At 41.0% G+C, this 16,236-nt stretch overlaps 1 protein-coding gene across 2 annotated transcripts in view; it reads left to right on the top strand.

Moving 5' to 3' along the window:
- Window positions 1-16,236, top strand: part of LOC147124553 (ras GTPase-activating protein 1-like) — a 212,293-nt gene that overhangs the window by 87,314 nt on the left and 108,743 nt on the right. For both annotated transcript variants that reach the window (XM_085989292.1, XM_085989284.1), the window contains exons 6-8: window positions 3,063-3,094; window positions 7,775-7,827; window positions 9,481-9,631. In XM_085989292.1, coding sequence (XP_085845418.1) covers window positions 3,063-3,094; window positions 7,775-7,827; window positions 9,481-9,631 — 236 coding nt within the window. The remainder of the gene's footprint in view (window positions 1-3,062; window positions 3,095-7,774; window positions 7,828-9,480; window positions 9,632-16,236) is intronic.

Below are 16,236 nucleotides of genomic sequence, written 5' to 3'. Positions count from 1 at the left end.
ATCATGCAGTTAATGATGGGACTTACAACTTGAGGTTGTGTTAACCCAACGGTTTGACAGTTTCCTCATATTTTAGTGTATTCCTGCTTGTGGTCGTAGATTAGGAAATCTTGTCCATCATTCAGCGGGGAAGTCATTGTTATCATTCGAGCTCTTGCCAGGTGCCTTTCTCACACTTAACACAAAACATAGGAACTAAAGTCGGCCATTTAGCCCCTTGAGCCTGTTCCGCCATTCAATGAGATCATGGATGATTTGTGACCTAACTCCATATACGCGCCTTTGCCATATCCCTTAATACCTTTGGTTAACAAATCTATCAATCTCGGATTTAAAATTAATAATTGATCTAGCATCAACTGTAGCCTACACTTAAAAGCAGTCACTATCACTCGACATCTGTTGAAATGTGACCTCCTGTCAGTTTTTGGGATACGTTTCTCGGGTGAATAACAGATCTGCATTTATAATGTAGGACTCTCACTACAAGCCTACATCAATTCAGAAGCAATTAATATAAAGGGCCAGACAGTTTCGTTACTGTCTGAGTTACCAAATTGGCTTATTCACCAATAATCTTTTACAACAGCAGCAAATACAGACATATGTGTCTGTCAGCTTAAAAAGCACAGTAGCTTTGCAACAGTCCATGAAAATGTTTAGACAAACCAGTCAGTTGAGTTCGTTGATATTTCTTTGCAGACTATTCAAGTAATAGACTCTCTTGTAATTTAGCACTCTAATCCCAATTAGTTTAAACTGTATGCTGAATTACATAGATGTTCCTGTCTTGGACTTCACATCTTTCCTCTGCATCCATTGCAGGTCAGTCAAAATCATAACTATATAGAATCAGAAATGTCCAAACCTTATACTACTCAGACTCTGATCTGTAATCTTGGTCATTGCGAAACCACTCTGAGAGATAAAGGCAATTATTAAACAATGGACAGCTAACAATATTAAAACATCTACAAAGGCCTGTCAAAAATTACCAGGGCAGGGTGTTGATGAGCGCATCTAAGATAAGGTTGTTCTGAATAGATTTTAGTGTTGATTAATTGGCCCACTTCACCACCCTCACCGCCTCTCTTTCTCTTTCCCTCTCCCCCGCACCCCCCCCCCCCCCCAATCCCTAATGTATTTTGAGTGTTTCGACTGATTGGTCATTATTTTCCTCAGAGGCTATGTCAGCTAGTAATCTAACACTTACTTTTTTTTCTGATATACTTCCAGCAATGCCAGAAAAACAGCCACTTTCCCAGTATGCAGTGGCAGAAGCCATTTTCAGGTGGCACCTCTCTTCAAAGAATCAGTTTTTAAGATGCAAAATGATTAAGGTAGTGATAGTGGTTATAATAATTGGATTAATAATCCAGAGGCCTCGACTAATAATTCAGAGAAAGTGAGTTCTAATTCCACCATGGCAGTTTGAGTATTTGAATTCAGTTTAAAATAAAATCTGGAAGTAAAAAAAATAGTATTAGTATAAGTGATTGTGAAGATGTCAGACTGTCATATAAACCCAACTGGTTCACTGATGCCCTTTAGGAAAGGAAACCTGCCAACCTAACCTGGTCTGGCCTATGTGACTCCAGTCCCACACCAAGTGGTTGACTCCTAATTGCCCTTAGAAGTGTCCTAGCAAGCCACTTGGGTGTATCAAACCACTAAATGGAACTCCTGATTTAACAGCATTATGGGAGCACCTTCACCACAAGAGCTCCTATCTGCATAATAAGAGATGAGCCCTGGTATAGAGGTGTAGTCTTAAGAGGAGAATATGTCTTCCACCACTGGCTGGCACCAAATAGTTGGTATTGAAAGAGGTGGTCAGTTTTCATCTCACATACTGACATTAACCTTAAGCACAGTATGAAGTGCTTGCCAGCAGGTGTCACAACTGGTGTGACTTGCCTGTCCACCAAATATAACACTGATTCCTGTGCCATCTGCCTTGGTTTTTATGGATGGATCAGGTTGGTTTGGCTTCACACTCTCTAAGATGATATTAGGGCAAAGTCTAAATGCATGGTTTAGGTTTGTCCCACACATCTACAAATGCCACTATGACTTTGCCACTGATGATCCAGCATTACCTAGCATAAGTCATCTTTTGAGGAGCAGTTGCTGAATACATTGCTGCAACTGCCTATCCGTGAAGTCAAAACTTCTCCTCCATGATCTGCCATTGGAGATTTTGACTTGCACCAAAATTCTCAGGTAGGTTGTCCCATTAACGCTCTAGTTTTGGGCACTACCCTATGCCGTCTCATGCCTGTATTCAGCAATCATTTTCTCCAAGAGTGAGCTCCAGGATGTTGGGAGGCCAATGGCTCTTGTACTAGAAGTCTGACTACTTACTCATCTTAACAGGGTCACATTTTGATGTGCTTCTGCAACTGCTGAGGATGTCCAGATCCACATAGCTTCTACTCCCAGGAAATACACAGACATATAATCTGCCTCCCCCCTGAGGCGCAGAAGCTAATGTTGAGAGATTTGACCCAATTCACTTCTGTATTTTTAGATGATGATGCTAGTCTTAGGGAGACATCTTTGCAGTCTTGCCTGTTGGTTCAACCTGAGGAAGTCCTCCACTGTTGATGGTGCTTTCAGACAAAGAGCCTGAGTGTGGCCAGAGCAAAGCAGAGTTTGCGGGATGAATTGATGCTTTCAATACCAAATGGCCCAGTCAGTGCATGCTCTAGATGTTCTTGCATCAGTCGTTGAACCATTCCTCAAGAGCTCAGAGGTGTTAGCCTGCAACCTTTCAGGAATCTTCTTTCCCTCTTCTTTCATTAGGAAGCAGCCCCTGATTAGGCTAGAGTACCCCTGTACTACCAATTGAGTCAGGATGACAATTTTTATAATTTGTCCTGTGACCTTCAGACTAAGGCAATGTTACAAAGAAACACTCAAAATATCTTGTGTAAAGTACAACTTCATTATATGAATGTGTAGAACTTTTATTACTCTTGCACCCGATACAAATTGCATTCCTGTTTTATGTTCAGTTTTTATTAATTTTGTTTGGATATCCAATCTGGATTGTCTTACAGGACCGTGAAGAAGATCCACACGAAGGAAAAATGTAAGATTTTTTTTCTTTAATTCAGTTGCAGTACCTATGTTATCAGGAGGAAAGTTAAGATACTCTACTCATTAATACAAATTGCTTCATTTAAAAAAAAACAGCTCAATTCCATTTTAAGAATGATAATGGATCATTGGGGTTAGTAAACTGTACTTTAACTTCTGCGGCCTAGGTTTAGGTCTAGCCTGGGCAGCTGGGATGTATGCATTGCTCAAAAATGAATCCTTTCAAATGTAACAGAAAGCACTTTTGTGCTGAAGTATGAATAGAAGTACTTCTTTGGACTTTTGCAGTTTTGACATGAAGTCTCTCACATTGATGACTGTCAAAGAATTCTCTTCAGAGTAGTGATTTCATTAAAATGACACAATTGAAGTGCAAATTAAAGCATTAGAGCAAACAACATTCTCACTTTGTAACTCAACATTCACCTTGATACAGGATGGATATATGAGCAGAGACAAGTCTGGACTCACAACTGGATATTCACCACAAGGTGATTCAGATTCGCTTTGCTAAGTATGATTACAAACAGAGACTTTGTGGTTGCTGATGTTTTACTAAAGATATGCAGACCTCGCTGCAGTGTCCCTAGATAGATTGTTCAGAACCTGAATTGTTGGGATCCACTATAACTGCCCCCGTTATTTTTATTTCCTAGGATCATTCATGAGATTTGGTTAAAGTAAATCAGCAATTTAACTCCCTACTGGATGAGGGGAACCTTATTCTCTGATCATCTAGCCTTTTGGATCCTATACAAACAGGATGTTGTAATATTGATAGAAAGTTATCAATGGCATGGTGGCCCATACAACTAACAGTCGACAGCGTGGCTCACGTGAAAATCAGCCTCACAGCATGTCTTCTTGGCATCTAGGAATGCCTTAATCTTAAAGGCTTGTGTCCAGTGCTGAGGGCACAACTAATCCAGTGGAATACAGAGTTTCAGCTTTGAACTTGGAAGCAAGAAGATTTTTCAAACCAGCCAATTGTTTCTTTGGGGACGAATACTTGGGTTAAATTCATTCACTGAACTGATTAGCAAAGAACCCACTTCCTTGAGCTATTTGTTGATGGGGGAGAAATCACCAGACAAAGTTAGAGCTTAGTCTAATACGATAGCAAAATACTGCGGATGCTGGAAATCTGAAATAACAACAGAAAAAGCTGGAAAAACTCAGCAGGCCAGGCAACATCCGTGGAGAGAGAAACAGAGTTAACGTTTCCGGTCGAAACCCTTCTTCAGAACTGAGAAAAAAGCAGGAAATGAAACAGATGAAAAAGCAAGTTGGGGGCTGGGAAATGGGGGAGGGGTGAAAGAACAAAAGGGAAGGTTTGTGAGAAGTAAAGAGACATTAAGAGATATTCAAGGCGAGACGAGATGGTAATAGGACAGATTAAGAAACAAAAGATGGCTCTAGATGAAGTGTGAAACGCGCTGGCAGAATGAAAGACAGCTACCATGTGGGAGAGAAAAAAAAGAAAAGGCACAAACCAAAAGTGTGGATAAAAAATATATAAACATGATAGGGGCCGAGGTTATGATCAGAAATTGTTGAACTCGATATTGAGTCCGGAAGGCTGTATAGTGCCTAAACGGAAAATGAGGTGCTGTTCCTTGAACTTACGCTGAGCTTACGTGGAACAATGCAAGAGCCCGAGGACGGTGAGATCTGAGTGGGAATGGAGCGGTGAATTAAAATGACAGGCAACCGGAAGCTCGGGGTCACCCTTATGGACTGAACGGAGGTGTTCCGCAAAGCAGTCACCCAATCTGCTTGTGCTGTGACAACTTCACATGTCAACATGCATAGGATTTCTCTCTGATGTCTACAAGGCAGCAATACCTTATTCTAGCAGCTCAGGGTAACATGTTTTGGTACTGCAGTGTTCCAACTTAACTTTGATACTTGGATCTTGAATCCTACAGCCAGTTTCTGTACTATTTTGGCATAATTATAGAATCATACAGTACAGAAGGAGGCTATTTGGCCCATCGTGCCTGAGCTATCAAATTAGCCCCACTCCCACGCTCTTTCCCCATAGCCCTGCAAATGTTACCTTTTCAAGTGTATATCCAATTCCCGTTTGAAAGTTGCTATTGAATCTGCTTTCACCACCCTTTCAGGCAGGGAATACCGGATCGTAACAACTCACGTAAAAAAACAAATCTCCTTTCCCTCTGGGTCTTTTTGTCAATGAGTACCCTGGAGGGGGAGACAACCTCACGACAGGCATGTATTTTTGGCCAAGCCCTTCATGTGAGGACCTGGATTAAGTAACTGGTGATGAGATAAGCCTAATACATTGCATTGGATCAGGACGCACCTGCCCTGTGTAGGTAATTAGTAATATGTTGAAGTCAGATGTCTCTCATTTAGCTGATGAAGCAACTGAGATTTTGGATTACAGCGACTGGATGGCATTACCTGGATGCAGATATATATTTGGGGCTTCCTGAGATTTGACTCATCACCCACGGGGAAGGGTTGGAGAGCAATTTTTGAAATTGGGCTTCTGAATTGGCTATAGGTTTTTTTTAATTGCCCTCCCAGGAGGTGCGGGAAGAGAGGGTTTGTTTATTGGGTTGAATTTGCTTAAATACAGGAAACTTTGGTTTATCCGGAGGTTGTATGTCCGGAATACTCGATCTAACGGCAAAAATCAGGAGCCGTTTTCTGTAAGTTTTTTTGGATCTCGTTCTTTTTTTTTCCCAGTCAGCCACTGCAAGGTCTGTAGCTATAGCAACAGCTTCAGCTACAGACGCTTGCAGTTGCAGCCGACTCTTTAGAAGCTGTTGCTAAGCAACAGTGTTTGTTGTCAGATATGGAGATGAAAATCTCCGTATGCTTCAACATTAACTTTGTATGTCCGGCAGTTTTGATAGACCGGCAACACGCCGGTCCCGTCAGTGCCGGATATCACAAAGTTTCCTGTATAGAAGTAAACACGTATAGGCCTGGTGGCCCTTTCTCATTCTGGATACTTACAGAATGTGCCTAAATATCGAGGGCTTCATGCCTACCATGATGTGGTTGCAGAGAGGCAAGCAACTGCTACTGAAGCTCTACACCTTCAACTGGTGGAACCACTATTCAGTAGCATATGGTATATGTTAATGCTGTGATTAAGCAGATGGTGGGAATGTACTCATTTTTTTTGGTGTTGGCTACTTAGTGTTGATAGTGGAAAACTCCTAGTACTGAGGGCTGAAGCTCACGCTTGTCAGTTACTAATTGACCATTAGACAACTATCATCCTTGGGTTGGGGTGGGCTCCAAGATGACACACCTGGCAGTGGAGGTTCAGAACCAAACCAGCCCTCCATGGTAGACTTGGCAATCACATCGCTGAGCCAGACAGGTTCACAGTACTCAAGGGCACTATTAATGATTGACTAGCCTGCTTGCCTCACCAATGAAACTTGGAAGCATAGACCTGTCATGGTGTGCTGGTATCCTTCCCACTGTGCTCCAGATAACTCTGCAAGTCAAAGGCCTAATGGGAGAACCAATGGGAAGTTTATCTATCATCTGCTATGGTAAGCTCTGTGATCTTAGCTGGTTAAACTCCAGCAGTACCCCTATGCATACCTGGGATCTCTAAGCCCCAACTCTGCAAATCTAGCTTTTTGGATATGGGCAAGTCAGGAGAAAGTGTGCACTCCATATTGGCAAATGGAAACACTACAGTTGGATGTAGTTTTCTCAGTTGTTTGAATTGGAGATTCAAACATGATAGATGTTAGTATGTGGCAGACATCCAACTGATTAAAAAAGGTGGAAAAAAGGAATTGCTTGCCTACCATAGGTTACTCATTGTTTGAAAGCAGTTCAGCCTCCCCATACAAATCACTCATAAATCTCTTTCTTTTCAATTGCTTCTTCGTGATGTTCGATTTTAAATAATAATTGCTTGTGATTTCATCTCATCTTCTTGCATGAAACAACTAAATATCCCGACGAAGGCGTTGTATATGGTTTAATGGGAGAAGATAACATAACTTAAATGGTTGTCCAAGGGCTGTTTTCCTTAAAGGGAGTATGTGCAGAGGATTTCAGCTTTTCCTGGTGTACGTTGGTGCCTACAGATCTATGTGGAGTTTGAACTTCTTTGGAAGAATGTGGACAACCATACTTGTGGTAGGCAATCAAACATTCAGTGCACTGGGCAAGAAGTGAAAATAGTTGGGAGAAGTATGATTGTTAAATGTTCCTAGTGCTTGTCATGGTCAGCAACTTCAGAGTTCAACAGAGCCTGTAGTATTGTATTCCTGAGCTGTGGAGAAAACCCAGGCCTTGAAACTTAAATAGTCAGATACTAGTGGATGCAGATGGCAGAGTCTGCATGTATTCTGTCATCTGCTTGTTAGAGATTTGGCCAGACTGTCTCACTTCTGAGATCTTGACTGGAGCAATCTCGCATGAATTGTTAGCATCTGTGAGGAACACATGAGCTGCTGCAGCCACACCTTAACTTTCCAAAATACCTGCAAGGAATACCAGAGGTGAATATCACACACTGTGTTCACCTTTGTGGTTCACTCTTCCAGACATGATTTGAGATAATGACTTAGCTTGCAGGGTTAACTCAGAATGCTGCTTCTGTAGGTAATACTGTTAAAGAAAAAATGATTTTTTAAACTTATTTTATAATTTCATTTTTTCCCTCCAGCTGGTTTCATGGGAAGATATCAAAGCAAGAAGCATATAATCTGCTAATGACAGGTATTGATCTATTATAGATGGTGTAGGTTAATTGTGAAAATGTGCTTCTAAAACATATTTTGATAAATAATTTGTGCCGTAGTCCGTTCTGTCAAAGGAATTCGTTTTAATATTTGATTGTGTTTTCCATGACTGACAAATACTGGTTTTGCATAAAAGTATGAGCAATTCACAATTAATGTACAGTAATGTAATTTGTAAAAGTAAATGTTCTAAATATAGGCACAAAGAACTTTAAGGATGCGGGTATTGTTATATATTAAATTTCTTGCATAGGTGCGTGATCCATTTTAAAAACTGTCATGTAAACATTTCCTATGAATATTGCAGTTTTAAAATGTCTACACTTACCTGTTGACTTAACCATTGTTTTCTTGTAATGACAGTAGATGGTACTCTAATAGGAGTTCCAAATATTATCATGACTCCCTGTAACGTCACCTATTGTTACATTATCTTTCCCCACATATTACTCTGTGCTTTATGTAACTAAAATTTCTCATGACTAAAATAAGTTTTAAACAAAAGAAAAGTATATTTTGTAATACCATGATTAAATGTATCCATTGAATTGTCTGTTGTGTTTTTTAATGCTTTCATGAAAAGTTTTTTTTCAATTTCTCCCAGAAACCTCGGCTTGGACTTGCTATTTTTACTCAGAACTGTGAATTTCTTCACTGGATTTCACTCACTCTGATTATACACTGGCACCAATTTCCCATTTTTTTTTTTTAGTGCCATTTAGTCAGAGGAATTGCTGAATACTTTTTCTTTAGCTTTTAGCAGTTTCTGCTCCAAACTAGTCAAAGAAAAGCTAGAGGATAAATTTTAAAAACATTATTCAAGCAAAGTTTATATTTAGTGTTATTTGTAAAATAGCCAGGATGTGCATATGCATGTGTGAGATTATAAACTGTTTGGTATTCTATAAACTTCAGAAAGCATATTAAACTGAGAGAGACAATTTTCAAAACAAGTTGAATTTTGAAGCAAACTGAAAACAGCTGTCACCTGTGTCTTAATGACAGTTAGAAAATGTAAGAATTCTAATTAACTCTTGAGACAGAGTGACAGAAATTAAGAGGCAGATGGACAGTATCTTTCCTCATCCTAATTTGAGTTTCTTTTTAAAACATCACATACTAATAAGTTGTAGTTTGAAAGCAAACAAAGTTTCTTTAACAGCAGCAGAAAGAGAAAGTGGAGGAAGGAAATGGGTTGAGGGAGCCTCTGGCCTCTTTCGACAAACTTGGGGGGGTGAGGCGCGGGTGGCGGATGAGTTGATGGAAGGTTAAAGTGAATGACAGCAGATTAAGAGGAGGAGAGGAAGATATGAGGGCTGAGCAGGCAGCACGGGAACAAGTAGGGCTAGCGATGGAATTAATGGGGTGATGGGAATGGGACGTGGTATTTGGAAAACTAGACAGAGTAACTAATGTAAGACTGGAATGCAGGGATGCAGGAAGCGTGAGTGATGGAAGAGGTTGCTGTGGGCTGCATGCCACATTTTCCCTGAAATTTAATAATTGTGTTTCATATACATATGTTACATCCAGTCCAACTACTTCCAGCAAAAACTTAATTGCGAACATGCTTGCATTAAAGGTATTAAATAGAATAATTAATCTGCATTTTCTTCACTTTTTCCTTTAGTGGGCCAAATATGTGGCTTTCTTGTAAGACCATCGGATAACACACCGGGTGACTACTCGCTTTATTTTCGGACAAATGAAAATATTCAACGATTTAAAATATCTCCAACATCGAACAATCAGTTTATGATGGGTGGCCGATATTACAACAGGTAACCAATCTCATTTATGCAGTTTTGCAAATTAAGTTCAGATATAACTGTTAATTATAGTTGACATGGCAACCGGCCATCTCGAAAGACGATGGTGCAAGCGCCAAAGCAGTTCAGCTACTTGTCATACTGCAACATTGTGAGTGGCTAAAGAGTCTAATTCTTGAGTGGCAGTCCTTGCTACAGATCGTGCCGGCCTAAATCACAAGGCCAGATGATGAAGCTCGCACAATATTAATTCTTGAAGCTTGATGCGCTTTCCTCTTTGGTCTTTTCTCTTTCTCTGTAGATACCATTATTTAAAAATTAAAATTGATTAATAATGGTTATATGAAGTACAAATAACATACTTTACACTTATTCCCCAGTCTGTTCTTTCCTACGCAGCGCAACCTTGTTTCCACGTCCCTCTTCAAATGGCTTCTACCAACTTGCAGCCCTCAACAGCTCCATTTCCATAAACGCTACCTACCACCTCCCACCTAAAAGCAAAAAAAAAAGTAGATAAAACAAACAAAAGAGTACAAAGACACAAAACGATAAACCAATAGCGCAACAAGAAAACTAAGGCAGGCAGAGAACAATATGAACATGACAACAAATGTAAGAGATAAACCATATCCCCTGACTTACCTGATGACCTTTCATCAGAACTGGAAAAAGCTTTGTACTATCAGCCCTTTTGTCTTTTCATCTCTCCTGCCTTCCACCCTATCACAGACCTTCCCTTTTGTTCTTTCCTCCCCTCCCTCCTTTCCCTGCTGCTGCACTTGCTTAAAACCTAACTTTTTCCAAATCTTTTTAACTAGTGGTTTGCATTAGTGTTTATTCGAAATGGCAACTCGAAGAGTCGATTTAACAGTATGTTTCCCAAACAAATTGACCTTTATATTCTGGTACAATTTTCACAAAGTGATCGATGCAGGAATTCAAATTCTTGATACTCAGATATGAGTAGTAAAATGTTAGTGTTAACTTCAGTGGCTTAAAATATCCATGTCAGTAGGATTATGTCACAATTGCTTGGAGTTCACTTGTTCCCACAAGCAGTCCAGATTGACTACCATCTTGAATACTGCATTCTTTTTCCATTTGTACATTTTCCTGGTACAATTTATTTTTTTAAAAAAACAATTCTGATCGGGAAATCCTCTGCATGCCATCCTTTTTGAAGTTTCATGCTTTGTTCAATCACATAATTATTCCCCACTTTTCTATGTTACAGCCAAGACCTAAGACAGACCTTTCCAGTTCTATTTCCCGCTTAGGCAGCAGATGTATTCCATTGTCTCCTACACTAGAGAAATTCTCATCACCATTTATTGGCTGTATTGGTTAATAGTTTTGATTTTTTCCTCTCTCTCTGGTCCCTCAAGGTGTAGAGAATCTTGTTCTAGACACCAGACAGTGCTGGAAAGGAATTCTTCTAGAATGTCCAAGATCAGTTTGTCTAAATGCAGTGAGACTAAAGGATTCAACTTCCTAAAGCATTCCCTTAGTGATGATTTGCTACATCTGAGCAGCTCCTTTCAGATTCACTGTGGCTGGTCTTCATCTGTGATGACATTATATTTTTCCTGGGTTAAAAAATGCTTTAATTACTATTTTGAATTATCTAAATGGGGAAAGTACTTTATACTGAAAGCACTCTTTCCTTTCCCCTCTCCACTGTTATCCTTGTACAATAAATGTGGAGACTCAAGTCTTCCATTGAAGGCACAAATTTAAGGTGATCGGCAAAAGAACCCGAGGCAACATAAGGAAAAACTTTTTTACACAACAAGTGGTTAGGATGTAGAATGTACTGCCTGATCGGGTGGTGGATACAGATTCAATAGTAGCCTTCAAAAGGGAATTGGATAAATACTTGAAAGAGAAAAAATTGCAGGGATATGGGGAAAGACTGGGGGAGTAGGACTAACTGGATTGCTCTTTGAAAGAACCGACGCACTTTTGATGGGCCAAATGGCCTCCTTCTATGCTATATTATTCTATGATTCTATGAGTCAGTAAGTTTTAAAGTTCAACCAAGGGCAAGTCGCCATCGTTCACCACAAGTCTCTTGCTGGCTTCGTGCGGTCTGCTGGAAGCTTTTTATTCGTTGCGCAAACTTTTCCTGAAACAGTTGCGTGGGATAATCTTGGATCATTAATGTCGGCGAGTTGAAACTGCCGCTGGGCTGAATCAAGCCGAAATCCCGTTACTGCGGCTGCACTGATTTATGTGCTGGAAAGTTCTGGCAAAGTTGCGCGGTGGAGGGAGTGGGGCTGTTGGAGACCCTGGGCCCGTCAGGTTGCCGGCTGTTTTTTTGGGAAGAGGAGAGTTCGGGTTCCCGTCTCACTGGCTGGAGACAGCAGGGTGTGGACTGGCTGAGAGCTGGAAATGCAAGGACTTGTTCCTGACCCGCTGGGAACGCCCTGACAGCGAAAAGAACAAGTTTCTTTGATGTGGATGTCGGCGGACGGGTGTGAAGCAGGCGATCCCAATCACTCAAGTAGCTGTATGTTTTGGGAGGTTTTTTTCGTCTCGAGTTCTTTTTAATTTCACTTCTTTAACTCTTTAGCATTGAATTAAAATTGAGGCTTTTCCTAATTTCAAATTATATTTATATTTTTAAAAAAAGCTTTGTAATTAAAATTCATAGATGAGCAGTAGTTTTTAGGACAGTACTTAAAATTAATGTAACAAGCAGGACAGTAAACAGCAGGCGCAGCTTTTGAGAAGCAGGCACACCCATCTCACTGATATCTATAAGTAAGTACCTGTTTTCTTAAAAGCATTGTTAAAACACTATTTACATGCAGCACTTACATTATTATGAGTATTCTATAGTATTATAATTATAGATGGGGGTCCGTGATTACTAATCGATTTGAAAAGGGGTCCTTCAACCAAAAAAGTTTGAGAACCACTGATTTAAAATATGCAAGAGCAAAGAGCCTTTGAGGGCAGGCTTGATGGACCAGCTGGTCTGTTCCTGCCCATCGGTTTTGTCTGTTCATGTGATTGAAGCTTTATCTTGGCATTTGGATACTATTGTAAAATGTTGGCAGACCAAATATCTGCATGCACAGATTTGCATTTGGGGCCAGATGCCCAATATTGGTATGCTATTGCCAATAAGACAACTCCAGCATCAGCCAATGCAAGGTATGCTGCTGCCTGGCTAGGTTACCGGAGGTGGCAAGCTGATTTTTTTTTATCCACCCTTTTCTGAAAGGGGGAAATGAAGAAGGAATTTCTATCCCAAGGAGGTCTGTTGATCTTAGGAATTCCCAAATAAATTGCTCATCACACATATTCTTTGAGTTTAGTGTCTGGATTTGCCTCACTGCAGGTAGACCTTATTAACGATAAGATATTCGATCTGGTGGATATATTCACTGTGACTCTCTGAAAATTACATGGGACCTACTGGCCCTTTACCATTCTGGCAAAGTGGAAAACTCCCAGACACATTCACCACAAGTGGATTCTGAACCTGGCACAAGAAAGGTATCACTGGGATAAGCCAAATCCTTGACGAGGGACAAGTTATCCCCTTTCAAAAGCCATTGGAAAAATTCCAGCACTCCAAGCATGACTGGTACCTGTACCTACAAATTAATTGTTTCCTCCAGGATTCAGCTGCACTGCAGCAGCTTTGATCAGAGCCAACCCCTGTGGAACTGTAGTTTCATAAGCAGGAACAGGGGCAAGGGTATGGGAGAGGAATAAATATAAAACTTCCTCTTCCCAAAAAATACATCCATAAAAGAGAAAAAAAAATTTAAAGTCTGCCTGGACTTGCAATTGTATAACCAAATCGCTAGTAGCTTACTTCAAGAGTTCTGCCAAAGACCTTTTAGGCTGCTTGCTAGTTCTTGCGAACTGCCCAAGTGAGATCTCCCCTATTTGAGGGGAGAGATTGCAGCCTCCAATCAGTGTGGGCGAAATTAGAACTGAATATAGTAAGAGCATCAAACTTTAGTTCTTTACTGTGGTACAGCATGTGCTCTGCCTTTCGATTGCAGCCTTTCTGAATCCCAGCGTGCAGCTTGAAAGTAACAAACTCTCAACTGGCAACTCGCATCACATATGCTGTTTAGGCCTTTTTCCTATTGCTATCTCTGATAATCTTATGTAGGTTGATCAGGTTTCCCCACAGATTCCTGAAAAGCATTTTTGTCTACCCAGCGTCAGTTTCCACATGTACGCTGACGACACCCAGCTCTACTTCACCACTACCTCTTCTCTCGACCCCTCCACGGTCTCTAAATTATCAGACTGCTGTCCGACATACAGTTCTGGATGAGCAGAAATTTTCTCCAATTAAATATTGGGAAGACCGAAGCCATTGTTTTTGGTCCCCGCCACAAACTTCATTCCCTAGCCACTAACTCCATCCCTCTCCCTAACATCTGTCTGAGGCTGAACCACACTGTTCGCCCCTCCCTATCACTGTAATCTCCTTCAGCCCCACAACCCCCCGAGATATCTGCACTCTAATTCTGGCCTCTTGAGCATCTCTGATTATAATCGCTCAACCATTGGTGGCCGTGCCTTCTGTTGCCTGGACCCTAAGCTCTGGAATTCCCTACCTAAACCTCTCCACCTCGCTACCTCTCTTTCCTCCTTTAAGTCGCTCCTTAAAACCTACCTCTTTGACCAAGCTTTTGGTCACCTGCCCTAATTTCTCCTTATGTAGCTCGGTGTCAAATTTTATTGTCTTATAATACTCCTGTGCAACGCCTTGGGACGTTTTACTACGTTAAAGGCGCTATATAGATACAATTTGTTGTTGTAATTGTGATATTTAACAGTTGGAGAAGCTTGGAGTCAGCCTAGTCTCAGTAGCAACATTCTCATCTGAGACAGGTCGTGGGTCCAAGCCCTGCTCTAGGGCTTGAGGTAAAAAGTCCCATGTCACTATTTGAAGAGCAGCTACGGAGTGCTCCTGGTGTCCCGGACAACTTCTTCTTTGAAGACAGATGCAAAGTACTCATGGTGAGTACTCGTGGTGAGACGCAGGTACGGTAGCATAGTGATTATGTTACTGGACTAGTAATCCAGAGGCCTGGACTAATGATCCAGACTAATGATTTGTGAGTTCAAATCCCACCACAGGCAGTTGGGGAATTTAAATTCAATTAATTAAATAAATCTGGAATTAAAAAACTAGTATCAGTAATGGTGACCATGAAACTACCGGATTGTCGTAAAAACCCATCTGGTTCACTAATGTCCTTTAGGGAAGGCAATCTGCCATCCTTACCCGGTCTGGCTTATATGTGACTCCAGACCCACAGCAATGTGGTTGACTCTTAACTGCTCTCTGCGTTTCAAGAAGGCGGCTCACCACCACCTTCTCGAGGGCAATTAGGGATTGGCAATAAATGCCGGCCTTGCCAGCGACGCCCACATCCCATGAACGAATAAAAAAAAACTAATTTAGCAACTCGGCCATATCTCTGCCTCCATGCGTAGGTCTCCTAATCGGCCCCAACCCTCCTCTTACTATCCGTTTACTATTTTTTTGTCTATAGAAGACTTTTGAATTCCCTTTTAAGCTAGCTGCCATTCTATTCTCATACCCTCTCTTCGTCCCTCTTATTTTCTATTTCACATCCCCTCTGAACTTTCTATATTCAGCCTGGTTCTCACTTGTATTCTCAACCTGACATCTGTCATACGTGCCCTTTTTCTACTTCATCTTACTCTCTATCTCTCTCTCTCGTCATCCAGGGAGCACTGACTTTGGTTGCCCTACCTTTCCCCCTTGTGGGAATGTACCTCGACTGTACCCAAACCATCTCCTCATTAAAGGCAGCCCATTGTTTGTTTACAGTTTTGCCTGCCAATGTTTGATTCCAGTTTACCCGGGCCAGATCTATTCTCCATCCACTGAAATTGGCTTTCCTCCAGTTGTGTTTTTACTCTAGATTGCTCCCTGTCCTTTTCCATAGCTAATCTAAACTTTATGACACTACTGACACTTGCTCTACTTGATCCACCTCATTCCCCAGAACCAGATCCAGCAATGCTTCCTTCCTCGTTGGGCTGGAAACGTACTGATCAAGAAAGTTCTCCTGAACACACTGCAGAAATTCTTCCCTTTCTCTGTCCTTTACACTATTACTATCCCAGTCTATATTAGGATAATTGAAGTCCCCCATTATCACTACTCTAGATCTTGCACCTCTCTGTAATTTCCCTGCAAATTTGCTCCTCTATATCCTTCCCACTAGTTGGTGGCCTATAGAATACACCTGGTAGTGTAATGGCACCTCTATATTGTTTCTTAACTCTAACCAAATAGATTCTGTCCTTGACCCCTCCCGGACATCATCTCTCTCCAGCACTGTAACATTCTCCTTAACTAATACTGCCACCCCACCTCCTTTCTTTTCTTTCCTTCCCTCTCTTTCCTGAACACCTTATATCCAGGAATATTTAGTATCTAATTCTGCCCTTTTTTGAGCCAGTCTCTGTTATCGCATAACATCATATTCCCATGTGGCTATTTGCGTCTGCAGCTCACCAACCTTATTTAGCACGCTTTTTGCATTTAAACACACGCACTGTAAACCTATCTTAGATCTTCTTGTATCCTCTCTTAGTCTAAC

Source organism: Somniosus microcephalus, chromosome 1 (assembly GCF_052327205.1).
Source record: "Somniosus microcephalus isolate GS21.2 chromosome 1, FLI_Smic_1.0, whole genome shotgun sequence".
Classification (NCBI taxonomy): Eukaryota; Metazoa; Chordata; class Chondrichthyes; order Squaliformes; family Somniosidae; genus Somniosus; species Somniosus microcephalus.
This window is presented reverse-complemented; position numbering and strand designations above follow the sequence as displayed.